The 13724-nt window shown below is 39.9% G+C and overlaps 1 protein-coding gene across 1 annotated transcript; it reads left to right on the top strand.

The window, feature by feature from the left end:
- The first annotated feature begins 737 nt into the window (after positions 1-737).
- On the top strand, positions 738-5913 carry LOC131144945 (auxin-responsive protein IAA13-like). The gene is made up of 6 exons (XM_058093932.1): positions 738-915; positions 1786-2020; positions 3625-3712; positions 4695-5010; positions 5275-5398; positions 5844-5913. The coding sequence occupies exons 1-6, from the start codon at positions 738-740 to the stop codon at positions 5911-5913; spliced, it is 1011 nt and encodes a 336-aa protein (XP_057949915.1).
- The last annotated feature ends 7811 nt before the right edge of the window (positions 5914-13724 follow it).

Raw genomic sequence — 13724 nt, forward strand, 5'->3', positions numbered from 1 at the left:
AAATTATCAAAAGTGATGCTAATGCTTCCATTGCAGCTTTGCAAGCACACCTGAGGTCAAAAGTACCAATACCATGTCTCGTATAGAAAGGTATGACTCGGAAAGCAAATGGCAGTTGCAAGGGTGTTTGGAGACTAGGATTTTCATATCAAATGCTTCCAAAGTGGATGCATGCTATGTGTGAAACAAATCTTGGTACAAAGGTGAAGTGGACGTGGACAGAAATCCCTAATTCTAAAAACGCTACTATTTTGACATGTGTACTTTAGTCATTTGCAGCATCAATATAGGGATTTCGTCATTGTCCTCCACTTCTCTGTGTGGATGGAACACATTTGTACAAGAAATATAAAGGTAAATTGTTAATTGCAACGACCTCTTATGCAAATCAACAAATATTTCCTATAGCGTTTACAATCATTGAGGAGGAGAGTCTACAAATATGGTCTTCGTTCCTCAAGCACCAAGTTAGGAAATTCAATAGTATGATGGAAAGAATCTTAACAGAAGGTGGCCCAATTGCAAACTCCTTTTTTGAAGAGATCCCTCCCAGCTTACATGTGAATGCAATGTCATGATGGTAGTCGAAGGTATGGAAACATGACCATGAATCTTGTTAAATGTTTTAATGTCGTCTTAAAAGGAACTCAGAGTCTACCGATAACAACCATTGTCCAGATGATACTTATCGCATTGTGTAGTACTTTAGTGCCCGACGGGAGGCATCTCTCCTAGCAATGGAGTCGAGGAATGGTTACACCCCACATATGTTGTTGCAAATGCAAAGGAGGGAAATGGCATATGCTGGACATGAGGTTATCAACTTCAATATTGAAAGAGGGTTGTTCAATATTCAAACTACACCGCGCCAGCCAAATAAGGGTCGAAATATTCAAACAGTTGACATAAAGGGATGTTAGTATACATGTGGGAAGTGGCAGAATCTACACTACCCTTGTTCACACTTGTTAGCTGTGTGCAGCGCAAGGAGATTGGGGTACAATCTCTATGTTGACCTTTATTTCACGGTACATGAGCATTATGCAACATATGCAATAGACTTCATCCCCGTCCTCCATGAAGAATATTGGACAAATCCAATGATGCCAACATTATACAGTTCCCAACAATTGCTTAGACAGAAAGGATGACCCAAGAGTTCGAGACTGTGTAACGAAATGGATGTACGAGAGGGCAGTCGGAGGATGCGATGCGAGTTTTGCCATGAAAAATGTCATAACCGCAATTGGTGTCTAAGGAGGACTAGAGGTCATGATGGAGCTGGTCCATCACATTAATTGTACTTAACGTGTATATTATAAATATATATATATATATATATATATAATTTGTGTATTGTAGTTGAATTAGAAATTAAACAACAATAATCCATCACACTAAATTTATGTGTGTTGTGCGTGTATTCGGGTGTGTCTCTGTATGCATGTATGCATAATGTATATGGGCACGTACCATTGATTGTTCAATTTGCTTAATGGGGCATGCATGAAAGTTGGTTGAAGTAGCATGCAGGATGGTGAAGGCATTGGGACATGATATATTCCCATTTTACCACATGCCCCTAAGTAGGGGTGTACAAAAATTACCGAAAAACCGATAACCGGACCGAAACCGAACCGAAACACATTTCGGTTCGGTTTTTCGGTTTGCGGTTTCGGTTTCGGTTTGAAATATAAAAATTTTTCGGTTTCGGTTTCGGTTTCGGTTTTGGACCAAAACCGAAACGAAAAAACTGAAAACCGAATTAATAAATAATAATTGTAGATGCTGCTTGTTGCCTTGTTGGATCGCCAGTCGCCGGCGAGAAACCACCTCCGAATCCACCATGGCTACCAAAGTCGGAACAGTTAAAGTGTGGTCTCTTCGTCTTCATCTTCAAGTGCTTATGCTATCGTCAATCTCCATCTTCCTCTTCACCAAAGTCGGAATCGTCAATCTCCATCTTTGATCTGGAATGGACTCTAACCAGTCCCGAAGCTATTTGCATCCTCGGATCTGGGTAATCAGCATTCAACACCAGATTTTTCTTTCCAAGCTTGACGCCATTTGGGCCTTCAAATCTGCCGCCGACATGTTCGACGACTCCAAATCCATGAACTCCGGCGAGATAGCCTCGCCGAACAATCTAGCCTGCAGCCTTTCCCAGTGGGCAGCGACCTTCTCATGCAGAAAACCAGAGAGAAGACCACAAGATGCTAGTCGTCCCTGCGTCCCACATCGGTTGGAAATGGGATGAAAACAAGTATCCCATCTTATATATTTTATTTGGATCCTACTTTCCCCCCGTCTCATGTTTTCGGCTTTGCAAATAAAGCCTTGGCCCAATTGTTTTATAATGGGCTATGGCCTATTCATGCAGCACAACTTGGGCCCGCTCAAGTAATGTTATAGCTGTTTGGATAGTTCAAAATTCGGTAAAACCGAAAGTAACCGAACCAAACCGCAAAGTTCACGGTTTGGTTTGTTCATAAACCGACGGTCTACGGTTTGGTTTCGGTTCAATCATTTTGAAAACCGAGGAGTTCGGTTCGGTTGGCGGTTTTGTAAAAAACCGAACCGAACCGAACCGTGTACACCCCTACCCCTAAGAGGGCCACTCTCCCCACACCCCACCACTGGCCTCATCCCCACGTACAAAACTCTTCCATGCACGCACCAAACTTTCCTACGTCCCATGCATGTGCCAAGATTTCCCTAACTGCTCCAAATTCCATGCATGCACCAGACTTTTATTTTTTATTTATTTTTTATATAATTTGAAATGTTTTTTCCCATATAAATTAAAAGGAACGAAAAAAGAATAAAAAAATAATACTAATAGAATAGCAATAATTATTATTACTATAACGATAAGCATGCATGCATGCACAAAATCTAATTAAACACGTGTTTATTATTACTAACAAACACATGGTTTGCTCTTCCAATAGTATGCTTTTTTTAAAAAAGCAACAACAAATTCACATAATTTTTTGCATGAACCAGTACATTTTTGTACATGCACATTCAATCTGTGCATGCATGCACCTTAGTAAACAATTGAAATGGTGTTGACCTCTCCCTTGTCCTCTCCAATGACTCTAACGTAATCTCGCTACTCGGAGTAGCGAGATCTCTCACGTGTATAACCTTATGCAAATCTCGCTACTTGGAGTAGCAAGATTTGATTGTCACACGTCTGTACCAGATTGGGTTTGGCATTTAATTCTTGCTACTTCGTGTAGCGAGATTTGCTTAAATCTCGTCACTCCAAGTAACGATATTTAAATCTCGCTACCCGGAGTAGCGAGATTTTCTGTGCACCTATTTATTGTTTTCCCTTTATTATTTATTTATATTAATAATGATTAATTAAATTATTTTCTGAATTATTGGGAGGAAGAATCAGTTATTAATTTAAATTTTCATGTATAATAAATTACAGTTCGTAATTTAGTTAAAAATATTTTTTTATCATAAATTAATATAACAGTCATACACTATAAATGTACACTAATTATATTTAATTAAATAGGGAAATCTTCTATTATTTTATTGGGTATGAAATATTTAAATATTAATTGAAAAAATTAATATTTAAATAGTTTAACATGTTCCAAACAGAACTTCTGCTTCCTCTGTTGCCGCTGTCTCTGGCACAAAGAGAGCCGTTGATTCTGTTGCCCAAGAAGTTGTTGCTGCTGCTAGCGTTGTCAGTATAAATATTTATAGAAGCATAACACTTCTTTTATTCTCCTTTGGTTCTCTTTTCGTTCTCATGTTTTCTTTTACCATTATTCATTTATTTTTCTCTAACAATGAGTTTTAGTGATCCTATTCCCTTTGATGGAGTAGGATTTTAATTTCCGCATTTCTAGCATTTCCTATTTTGGGTTTGTTCGTCTATTATCCTCTCTCTCTCTCTCTCTCTCCTCTCTCTCTCTCTCTCTCTCTCTCTCTCATCTCTCACTCTCTCTCTCCATCCTCTTGCTCTCTCACTCTCTCTCTGCTCTCTCTCTTCCTTCTCCTCTCTCTCTCCTCCCGCCTCCCTCCTCTCTCGCGTCTCTGCTCTTCCTCTCTCTCGCTCCTCTCTCTCTATTTTTGTTCCACCATTTTTCCTATAAATTCTAATGTCATTTTTATTTTACGAATATGGGTGTTTTGATTTTTTTCTGTTAAGGGTTAATCGTCCTTTTTTAAATTGCAGAGAAAATTGAAATGATGAAGAGTAGAGGATAAAATCTTGATTATTTTCATATGTAAAATACCGAAGTAAAGTTTCTAATTTTCCCGGATTTCAAAACCTGCAAAGAAAAACCCATTTATTAAAATATTAATCCATTTTTGTTGCAAAATTAATCTTCTCGGCAACCAGCCAAAGAATATATCAACTAATCTTCTAGAGTTATTTTTTCTTTGGAGTTTCGTGTAATTGAGAAATTGTCTCTCTCTCCTACACTGTCTCTTTCTTGCTACCGTAAAACCATTCAAATTTAGTTAACTTTGAGAAGGGTAACACATGAGGATCTGCCTCCATTAATTTGGATTGTTAAAAGATTAAGATCATGGCTAAAACTGAAAGATTGAGATAATTGCTGTTTCATGTCACTGTTTATTCTCTCTCTCCATGTCTTAACTAATATATTACTCATTAGTCATTACTATAATTAATGTTGTTCCTTGGGAGTAGTCAGGTTGTGGGATGGCTGCCTATAAGGGCTTATAGGATGAAAAGCTTGGCTAACCAGGCAAAGATTCTGACCTCTGAAGAAGATGAGACATGCGAGGATGATAAATTTAAGGATACTTCAAAGAAAAAAGTGTACAATGGTAGCAGTAAGAACAAAACTGTTGCTATGGAAAAAGGACATCTTGGGTTTGTTAAGGTTAACATGGATGGATTGCCAATAGGGAGGAAAGTGGATCTAAATGCTCACACTTGCTATGAGACTTTATCCCAAGCACTGAAGGACATGTTTTTTAATCCCACCACGTGCATCACTTCCATTCGTGAGTGTATTTTTATTTTCTATATTTTTTATTAGTAATGTGTAATTTACTTATTTTCTATCAATTCGATCTTAAAAGTTTTGATGTGAGACTATTGTTAAATCATTGTTGCACCTCAATCTAATGACTAGCTTTTAGAACCAAGTGGTTTGAGATGGCATAAACATTTTGACCTCAAAGTCAAATTAGTAGGACTATGACAGTAATGAGTTGCATAGATAATTATATTCTAATTTTAAAATGTAATTATGATTGTGTAACTAGGTTCGAGTGGAGAGAGTGAGCAAGCAAGAAAGGCCTCCAAGCTTTTGAATGGATCATCTGAATTTGTGCTCACTTATGAAGATAAGGAGGGGGGTTGGATGCTCATAGGAAATGTTCCTTGGGAGTATGCACCTTTCATTTCATTCTAAATGATTATACTAGTGCAATATATATATATACTTATGTATATATGTTTTGTGAATGTGTCTTTGTGTGTATATATGCACATATTTATGTCTGATGTTTGCATATGCACTACTAAGCCCCAAATGGAATGATGTCAAATGACAAGGCTAGCCCTATGGAAGACTAGCTGGTTTATTTCGAGCAACATTTTTAGGTGTAGGAGCACTAGATGCACTACTAGTGACCTAATATTAAACATTTTGGACCATGCTTTTAAGGCCTGTTTCATTCAAGTTCCTAGGTACTTTGGACAGGCAAAGACCTATGGACAGTGCATATCAAATATAACATCATAAGAAAAGACAATATTGTAGTTGGAAATTTAGATGTTCTATAAATGCTGACAATATATATGTTGTTTTTGTTTTTTGGTTTGTATATAGAATGTTCCTCAACACAGTGAAGAGACTTAGAATCATGAAGACATCAGAAGCTAATGGAGTTGGTACCTAAAATTTTTAATTACACTGGCATCTGGCATTCAAAGTTTTGTATGGACATTGACCCTCCACCTTCTGTCTGCTTAATTGTTAATTTTTAGCTTCAATATTCCAAAACTGATGGTCGGCAAGGAAGAGAAGCTTGTGTGCTTTTCTTTATCTTCCTTTACCCTTTTTATGTATGGAATTACTTTTACCCCAAAATGGGAATACTTCTATTTTGCTAGCTCCAAAACTGTATTAAATAAGCACTAGGTCATATCAAATATCATTATAGCTTTTACCCTAAAGGTGGGGGATTGGGAGAGAGCACATCTCGCTACAGTTATAAAAGCAAATGATAATTAATCATAGCGATAGGTTTGCAAAATACACAACTATTAAAAGGCGAGAAAAAGATGCAAAAAAGTCACTAGTGAAGTTAATAATTTATATACTAGATTAGACACAAAAATAATGAATACAAGACATATTTAAACTTGTTAGAAAGAAAGAGTAGAACTTAGGTGATGTAAAATGTATAAAAAGTGAGGACAATAGTGTGTTAGTTAAGGAAAAAAAAAGACATTAAAAAAAAGGCTGACGAAGTTAATTTTTCTAAGCTATTTAATGAAAATCAAGTAGAAAACTTAAACTTGAAATTGAGAGATGATGTAAAGGTTAAAATATGACATTTAGTCATAAAACTAGAGTTAATGAAGTTAAGTTTGCAATAAAAAAATGGAAAATGGAAAAATTATAGGATTGGATAGTATCTTAATTGAAGCTTGGAAATGCCTAGATGATACGAAATTATATGTTAACTAATTTATTTAACACAATTACAAAAATTAAGAAAATGTCAAATGAATAGAGGAAAAACACTTTAATACCTATAAACAAAAAAAAAAAAAGATATTTACAATTATAATAATTACTGTGGAATTATGCTTATGAGTCATGCAATGGAACAACAGTAAAGGATAGTGGAACTGGCATTAAGGTAAGAAGCTAAGGTTTCAAAATATCAATTTAGTTTTATACTTAGGAGCTTTATTACAAAAGTAATATATCTTTTAAGAAGTTTGAGGATAAAAAAATTACATTCACCAGTTTCGTACACATTCAACCTATCAAATTACTATAAAAATTTCGGTAGAGTCGTCTTTAAAAATTGAGCATATCCATCCACGCACCTGTTTAAATAAAACATTCATCAAATACAATAGATACCAGTATGTTCATAACGTTATGTTCACTAATTTCGTACACATTCAACCTATCAAATTACTACAAAAATTTTGACAGAATCCCCTTTAAAAATTAAGCATATCCATCCATGCACATGTTCAAAAAAAACATTCATCAAACACAATTGATATAGTATGTTCACAACATTACATTCACCGGTTTCGTGTATACATCCGTGGGAAACAATACGAAACGTTCATTCACACCAGTCATAACCAAATTTCATTCACATATTCATCCTGTGGGAAATGAAAAAATATTTGTAATTATAGATAAATAATACAACGATGCTTTTTAGATTGGAAGAAAAGGAGAAAATATAATGTTGTACAAATGAAATAATAGAACAATCATCTATACATTTAAAATAATGGACATCCTAATGTTGCATAAGTTAAAAAATGAACAAATAGATGTTTGCCACTTTACATATGGGTCCTCTATACAAATGAAATTATGAACAAATGCATGATGTACAAATGAAGTAATGAACAAATACATGATGTACAAATAAAAGAATGAACATATACATGTTGTACAAGTGAAATAATATGACGATCATATCCTACTCGATGCCGCAAGGACGTCGTCTCCAGTGTCGAGGTGGCTGTCGTTTGCGTTTTCCCTCTCCTAGCTACTCCTCTGCGTCTGGCGTCCAAGCTTGTCGATGTGCTACATGTCCGATATCTCCGCCCATAGGTACTAGATCATCTATCTCCATGCGAAGCGGATGGGGAGCTAAGTCGTATGAAGTCTCTAGACGAGTCCGAGGTGGCAACGCGGGTGCATCCACCTCCTCCGCATCGAGAGGGTCGTCTATCAAATGTGACATTGACGAGGTTGCGGTAGAGTCAGACGGGGCTTTCGCCTGTCTACTGGATGGGCCCGCAATATCGGCAGCTGTCGATGGGGCATACGGTGCGAACGGCCCAAATACATACTTCGCCTATACAACAGGCAGCGAGAAGGCCAGACTCGATGGACGATTGGAGAAAACTACTCGACCTCCTCGTACTGGAGCTGCTCGACCTCCTCATGGTGCTGGGGCTCAGTGTGCTGTAGGGATCTGTTGCCTGTCTTCGTAGACAATGTCAAAACCTGCTCTTGCTAAATCACTCATAGTGGGGTCTGGAGAGAGTAGGTCGACCTAGTGTAGTACGTCCGCCTACAGCATATGAAAAAAGTGGTTACGACATTAACAACCTAACGTAAACAGTAAAAAATTAGGTATGCGTTAGAGTATTCTTACGAGGCTCATGTAGACCGTCGCGGTCCTATTTACGAAGCGTCATGTGATTGACCTATACCACGCGTAATATGGGTCATCCGAACCGATCGGACCACCCACCTTCACTCCATGTATGATGTACTCCCGACGATGCCCCCATATAATCACATACATCGCGTGCTCGGCAGCCCAATCCGTGTTCCCCCGACTGAGGCCATCAATCTCGTGTAGGTCGTCCCCACGTACATCGACCCCCAACATCAAAAAGCGGTCTGGAATGCCCTGCCGAAAGCCGAACTGAAGCATCACTTGGTCAGGGAGATGCTACTCAATAATATGAAAACATATAAGTGGCACTCGGGCTACCCAGAGGTCCCTCCCAATTGCATAATCAGCTGATAGGTTAACTAAAATGTCATCCGTGTAGGGCGCCCATATGATCTGCGCGTAAACATATGCTAAATGTAAGAGGTGTGTAGGGATATCTGATAAATATGCAATACAGTGAATACACTTGAATGAGACTATACCTCATGCTCCCGGCGCATGTCCAACTCGAACCTGTACCAAGGCAGTGTATATTGCACAACATTTGGCGCCAACAACTAATCCCTCCACCTATACAAAATAATACGTAAGTGAACAAGTGTGACGACTAGTACGTACTATGAATTAATATTCGTAGTACTCATATGACGAATGCATTGTGAATGAAGCTACTAACTTCCATGCAAGTGGGGCTAGGTCAATCGGACGACCATCCTGGTCCCTCTCAATAAGACGCCAGACACCCCAGTGCGTAGGAGCTAAGGACGTGAATCTCTCCCATGCTCAAACCTATAATAAGTGGAGTGCTCCTCCGATTTATGAGTAGGACACGTCAGTAATGCGGCACATCTCTCAGTAAAGCCATGCTAACGTCGCAGAGCCTCAACTGTACTGGCATATCTTTGCTCACTCCGCGAGGAGTGGAAGGAACATCAAGTGCGCATAACTACCCAAAAGGTCGAAGAACAGCGTCCCACATATCAATCGCAGCAAGTGGGCACGTGCGTGGCATGCTATTGTATGATCATCTACAATTGTTGGAGCTAGAAAAACATCCCGCCCTCAAGAAACTGCATGCAAATGCGTGCACCAACCATCTCACCCTTGAGAGGCACCACCCCTAACAATCTCTTGCACATGTGGCGCAATGCTCCCCCATGATCGGCGCCCCCTCCTATACTGATCCAATAGTACGACCAAGGACGGGCCTCCCATCAATCGGTAGCTCGAACAACACCGCCACATCCTAGAGGGTGATAGTCACCTCCTCGTGCGATAGGTGGAACGTGTGTGTCTCCGGCCTCCATCACTCCACCAAGGCGGTCACGAGATGCCAATCCAATTGGATATGGCCAATCTGGTATAACTTATAGAAGCCTGCCTTTCGTATCCAATCAACAATGTGGGGGTCCACGCCTCTCCTATCATGTACGACATGTGTGCCCCCTTAACAATATAAGACGTCAGCATGCGAATCAGTATGCCTAACTAGACCGGTGACGATCGCCCATCATTAATACACTGGAATCGAACGGCCCTGGATCAATCTTGCAAAAAGGCAGTAGTGTTAAATAGTCACTATAACAATAATAGGAACATGAGGGAACTTAGAGATCTACTGAGTTTCAGATTATGGACTGTCCATAGTGTGATGCTAATGGAATTTATTATCCTTTGAACATAGCCTTAATCACAATCGCTCTTTGGAATAGTTAGAATCTTTATTTTTTTCTGAATGGGGTCAATATGTGGGATGCAACAAGGCATGAAGTGTGGACGTGTGGCAGCACCCTGAATCATTCCTTCGCCCTTTTTATGGCAATTAAAGGTAATAATAGGACTCTACATTAGCCTATAAGTGATAGGTTAGTGCGAAGGTCTAGTTGCATCCCTGGGTTGTCTCCATGTCGGACACCTTGTGCGGTTATGTCCTTATTGACGACATATGTTACACGTGATATTCTTCCTACCTTCTCGTGCATCCATCTTGTTGTGTATACGTAAGCTCCTAGGCTGACCTTTATGTCGAGTATATGCAGGATTTGCATGCAAATTTGGCAACGAGGATGCTGACCAATATGCCTCGTGCATAATCAGATGAAAATCCGCAGCATATGTCCCATAGTGCTTGGCAGTGCTCCAACATGGCTCAACATACTGGTTTGCATTTAGCTGTGTCTCCACACAGGCGGCGAGAAGGTGGGAGTAGGGAAAGTGTAAAGCTTGCCACTTCCCACACAAGCATTCGCGCCTCTAGATGCTCAAAGTTTCGACGTTATTCCTTTATGTGACCCCAACTGCGCAGTTGTGATGCTAAAACTACCCCTTGACCAGTTGAACGTTGTGACTCAATGCTCGGTAGCCTTCAACTTCCTTCTTCCATCGCTAGCAATATATGCGGAGTGACTACATTTCCTTCAGATATTGTGTTACGAGTAGCCTCCCGTCGCCTATTGAAATAATGTGCAACGCGATAAAATGTTAATTGTACAAGAGCCATTATGAGAAGGCTACGAGCGCCTTTCAAGATGGCATTGAACATTCGACAAGGTTAGTGGCCATGTTCCCATACCTTTTTCCACCGTTGTGGCACTAAGTCCACATATGAGGAGGGATCTGATCGAAGAATGACCTCGCTGGCTCTCCACCCTCATCAAATATCCTCTCCATCCACATGTCAATTTTCTCACCTGATGCTCTCTTCTCGCTCGCTCATCCATTCACTTAAGATTGACACTCCATACTTTCGTATTAAAGTTGCTCACCATGTGTTAAAGGCAAAATCGTTGGTGGGCACGTGGTGGTTGCCAATCAAGATTGTGCTACACTGCAGCGAGAATTCCTAGATGCCGATCTGATATAAGGCAAATGTCATCCCTGTCGGTAATGGAACGAAGATAACACAGAAACCAATTCCATATGTCCCAAGCTTTCCTCTTGCACAATAGCGAATGCAAGGGGAAAATATTTGCCTATTTGCATCCGGGCACATCACAATTAGGAGTTTGCCCTTATACTTACCGTACAAGTGTGTCCCGTCTACACATATGACGGGAGGGCAGTGACGAAAACCCTAAATAGATACTGCAAATGACCAAAATACGAATACGAAGGTTGTGGTGTTCTCGCTACCTGGAACAGAAGTCCACCTCCACTTAACTATAGTCTTAGATTGTACCACACATCGCTTCCTTCACTCCCGGCAACGGTTTCATAAGATTTCTATCAAATCGCGAATTACTTGGGCATGTCTTAGGTTTGCCCAATCAAAACCTTCTTATACGAGACGGAATAAAAACGAAAGCGCGATTTATGAACTCCTCATGTGGGGAGGGATAGAAGTAGACGCATCTCCCTCTTATCTATTTACTATCTCCCTAGACAATGAGGGACAATTGTGTATTGTGATGTTTTTGTGTTTATGGCTCTTTGCAACCCGAGAACGTAATTAAGACACGGCCTTCTTTCTCTTTCTTGGTTTCGTTGTGCGGACCACCATATTGGGTGCTTTAGAAGAATGCAGGTTGGCATCGAGACAGTAACGCAATTCATCAGCACTCGTGGTCTTTAAGACCTAGCAACCCATAAATCTGGGGTGTAGATGCACAACGTGCCAAGTCATGGTGGGTTTTTTCAAGAGTTGATTGAAAAATTCAACCAACCTGCAGATACGCCTCCTTCCGTGCGTTCAACTGATACTTCAACCAGTCGACTGAGAGCATCTCTCTAATCAGACTCAGAAGATTTCATCCCAACAAGTCACGCGTATACGGAAAGCTCATCCACAAAGTGAAATTTGCCAGGCATCTAGGTCAATATGTCACATCGGAAGGAGCTCGTCCATAGTTGGGCGGTTGAAGCGTTGCGGTCATACGTGTCACTGGGGAGGTGGGTTAACTCATGGGCGGCCTCAATTTAACCCTTCACCCCTGTCTACTCGTTACGTGTCTTCATCTTTCAATATGAGTCATTCGTTAATGTTCAAGCCCTCGTCTCAATGTAATCATGAACAATGCGTGAAACAACAATGTGGTCCCTCCTATTGGGACTTCCTTTCGCAACCTCCCCGGGGAATACGTGTTTAGGAACAAGTGCTTCATATACCAGCGACTCGAATGATGATTCCTAGATATTTGTTAAAATCGCACCAAGGATCATATCACCCAACCTCGGCACTCACATAGACCCTACCCCACTTATTGCTGAGACCCCGATGCACGTGTTGTTGGGTTGTCTTCTTCGATTTTACCAAATGCTTGACAGGAGCCGTTTGGATGCCGGCACGGATTACACCATTTGAGGAATGGGTTTTCGACATTATAATTGCACCGTTTTTTACAGATGTCTCATCTACGCAGTGTGCATCCAACACAATTGGCAATAACCATAATCATATATATGGAAACAGCCTGCTAGAGGGGGAATATATTATTGAACCTTTCGCCAAACACGGGTATCTTGCTGGTTCCCCATAAGGCACATATTGATCTGGATAATATGTAAATATTCTATCTCTGCGAATAATTTATTTTACTTACACCTATGGCCAATTCTGAATTGGTCGACTGGCGGACTACTATAACTTAATATCATCGAGCCAGTTTATGTGTCCCACCCTATAGTACAACAATACCACACAGAGCACTGCTTGAGCTTCTGCCAGTTGTATCGGCGGATCGGGGAAATGAAAAAAGACTAAGGGAAAAGTGGAGGGATAAGGGATAGGGGGGACTTATTAGTAAGAAAGAAGGAAGTGCAGTAAGGTGCAGGAATATAGAACGCGAGGAGGCGCAATGGAAAAACGCGCCGAGAACGGGGAAATTTTAAGTAACTAGATTTTATAGTGTCTCTATTTCGTTAAAAAAAATTTGAATCTTAAATTTGGATTTGGATTGTATTTGAATAATTGTAAATATAATTTTCCAGTAACATTTATTTAAATCCAATGCAAAACAAATTCACATAAATACGAGGATCTCTTACGGTACATGAGCATTATGCAACATATGCAATAGACTTCATCCCCGTCCTCCATGAAGAATATTGGACAAAATCCAATGAGCAAACATATACAGTTCCCAACAATGCTTAGACAGAAAGGATGACCAAGAGTTCGAGCTGTGTGTAACGAAATGGATGTACGAGAGGGCAGTCGGAGGATTGCGATGCGAGTTTTGCCATGAAAAAATGTTCATAACCGCAATTGGGGTCTAAGAGGACTAGAGGTCATGATGAGCTGGTCCATCACATTAATTGTACTTAAACGTGTAATTATAAATAATATATATATATATATATTAGTAATTTGTGTATTGTAG

Source organism: Malania oleifera, chromosome 12 (assembly GCF_029873635.1).
Source record: "Malania oleifera isolate guangnan ecotype guangnan chromosome 12, ASM2987363v1, whole genome shotgun sequence".
NCBI classification, from domain to species: Eukaryota; Viridiplantae; Streptophyta; class Magnoliopsida; order Santalales; family Ximeniaceae; genus Malania; species Malania oleifera.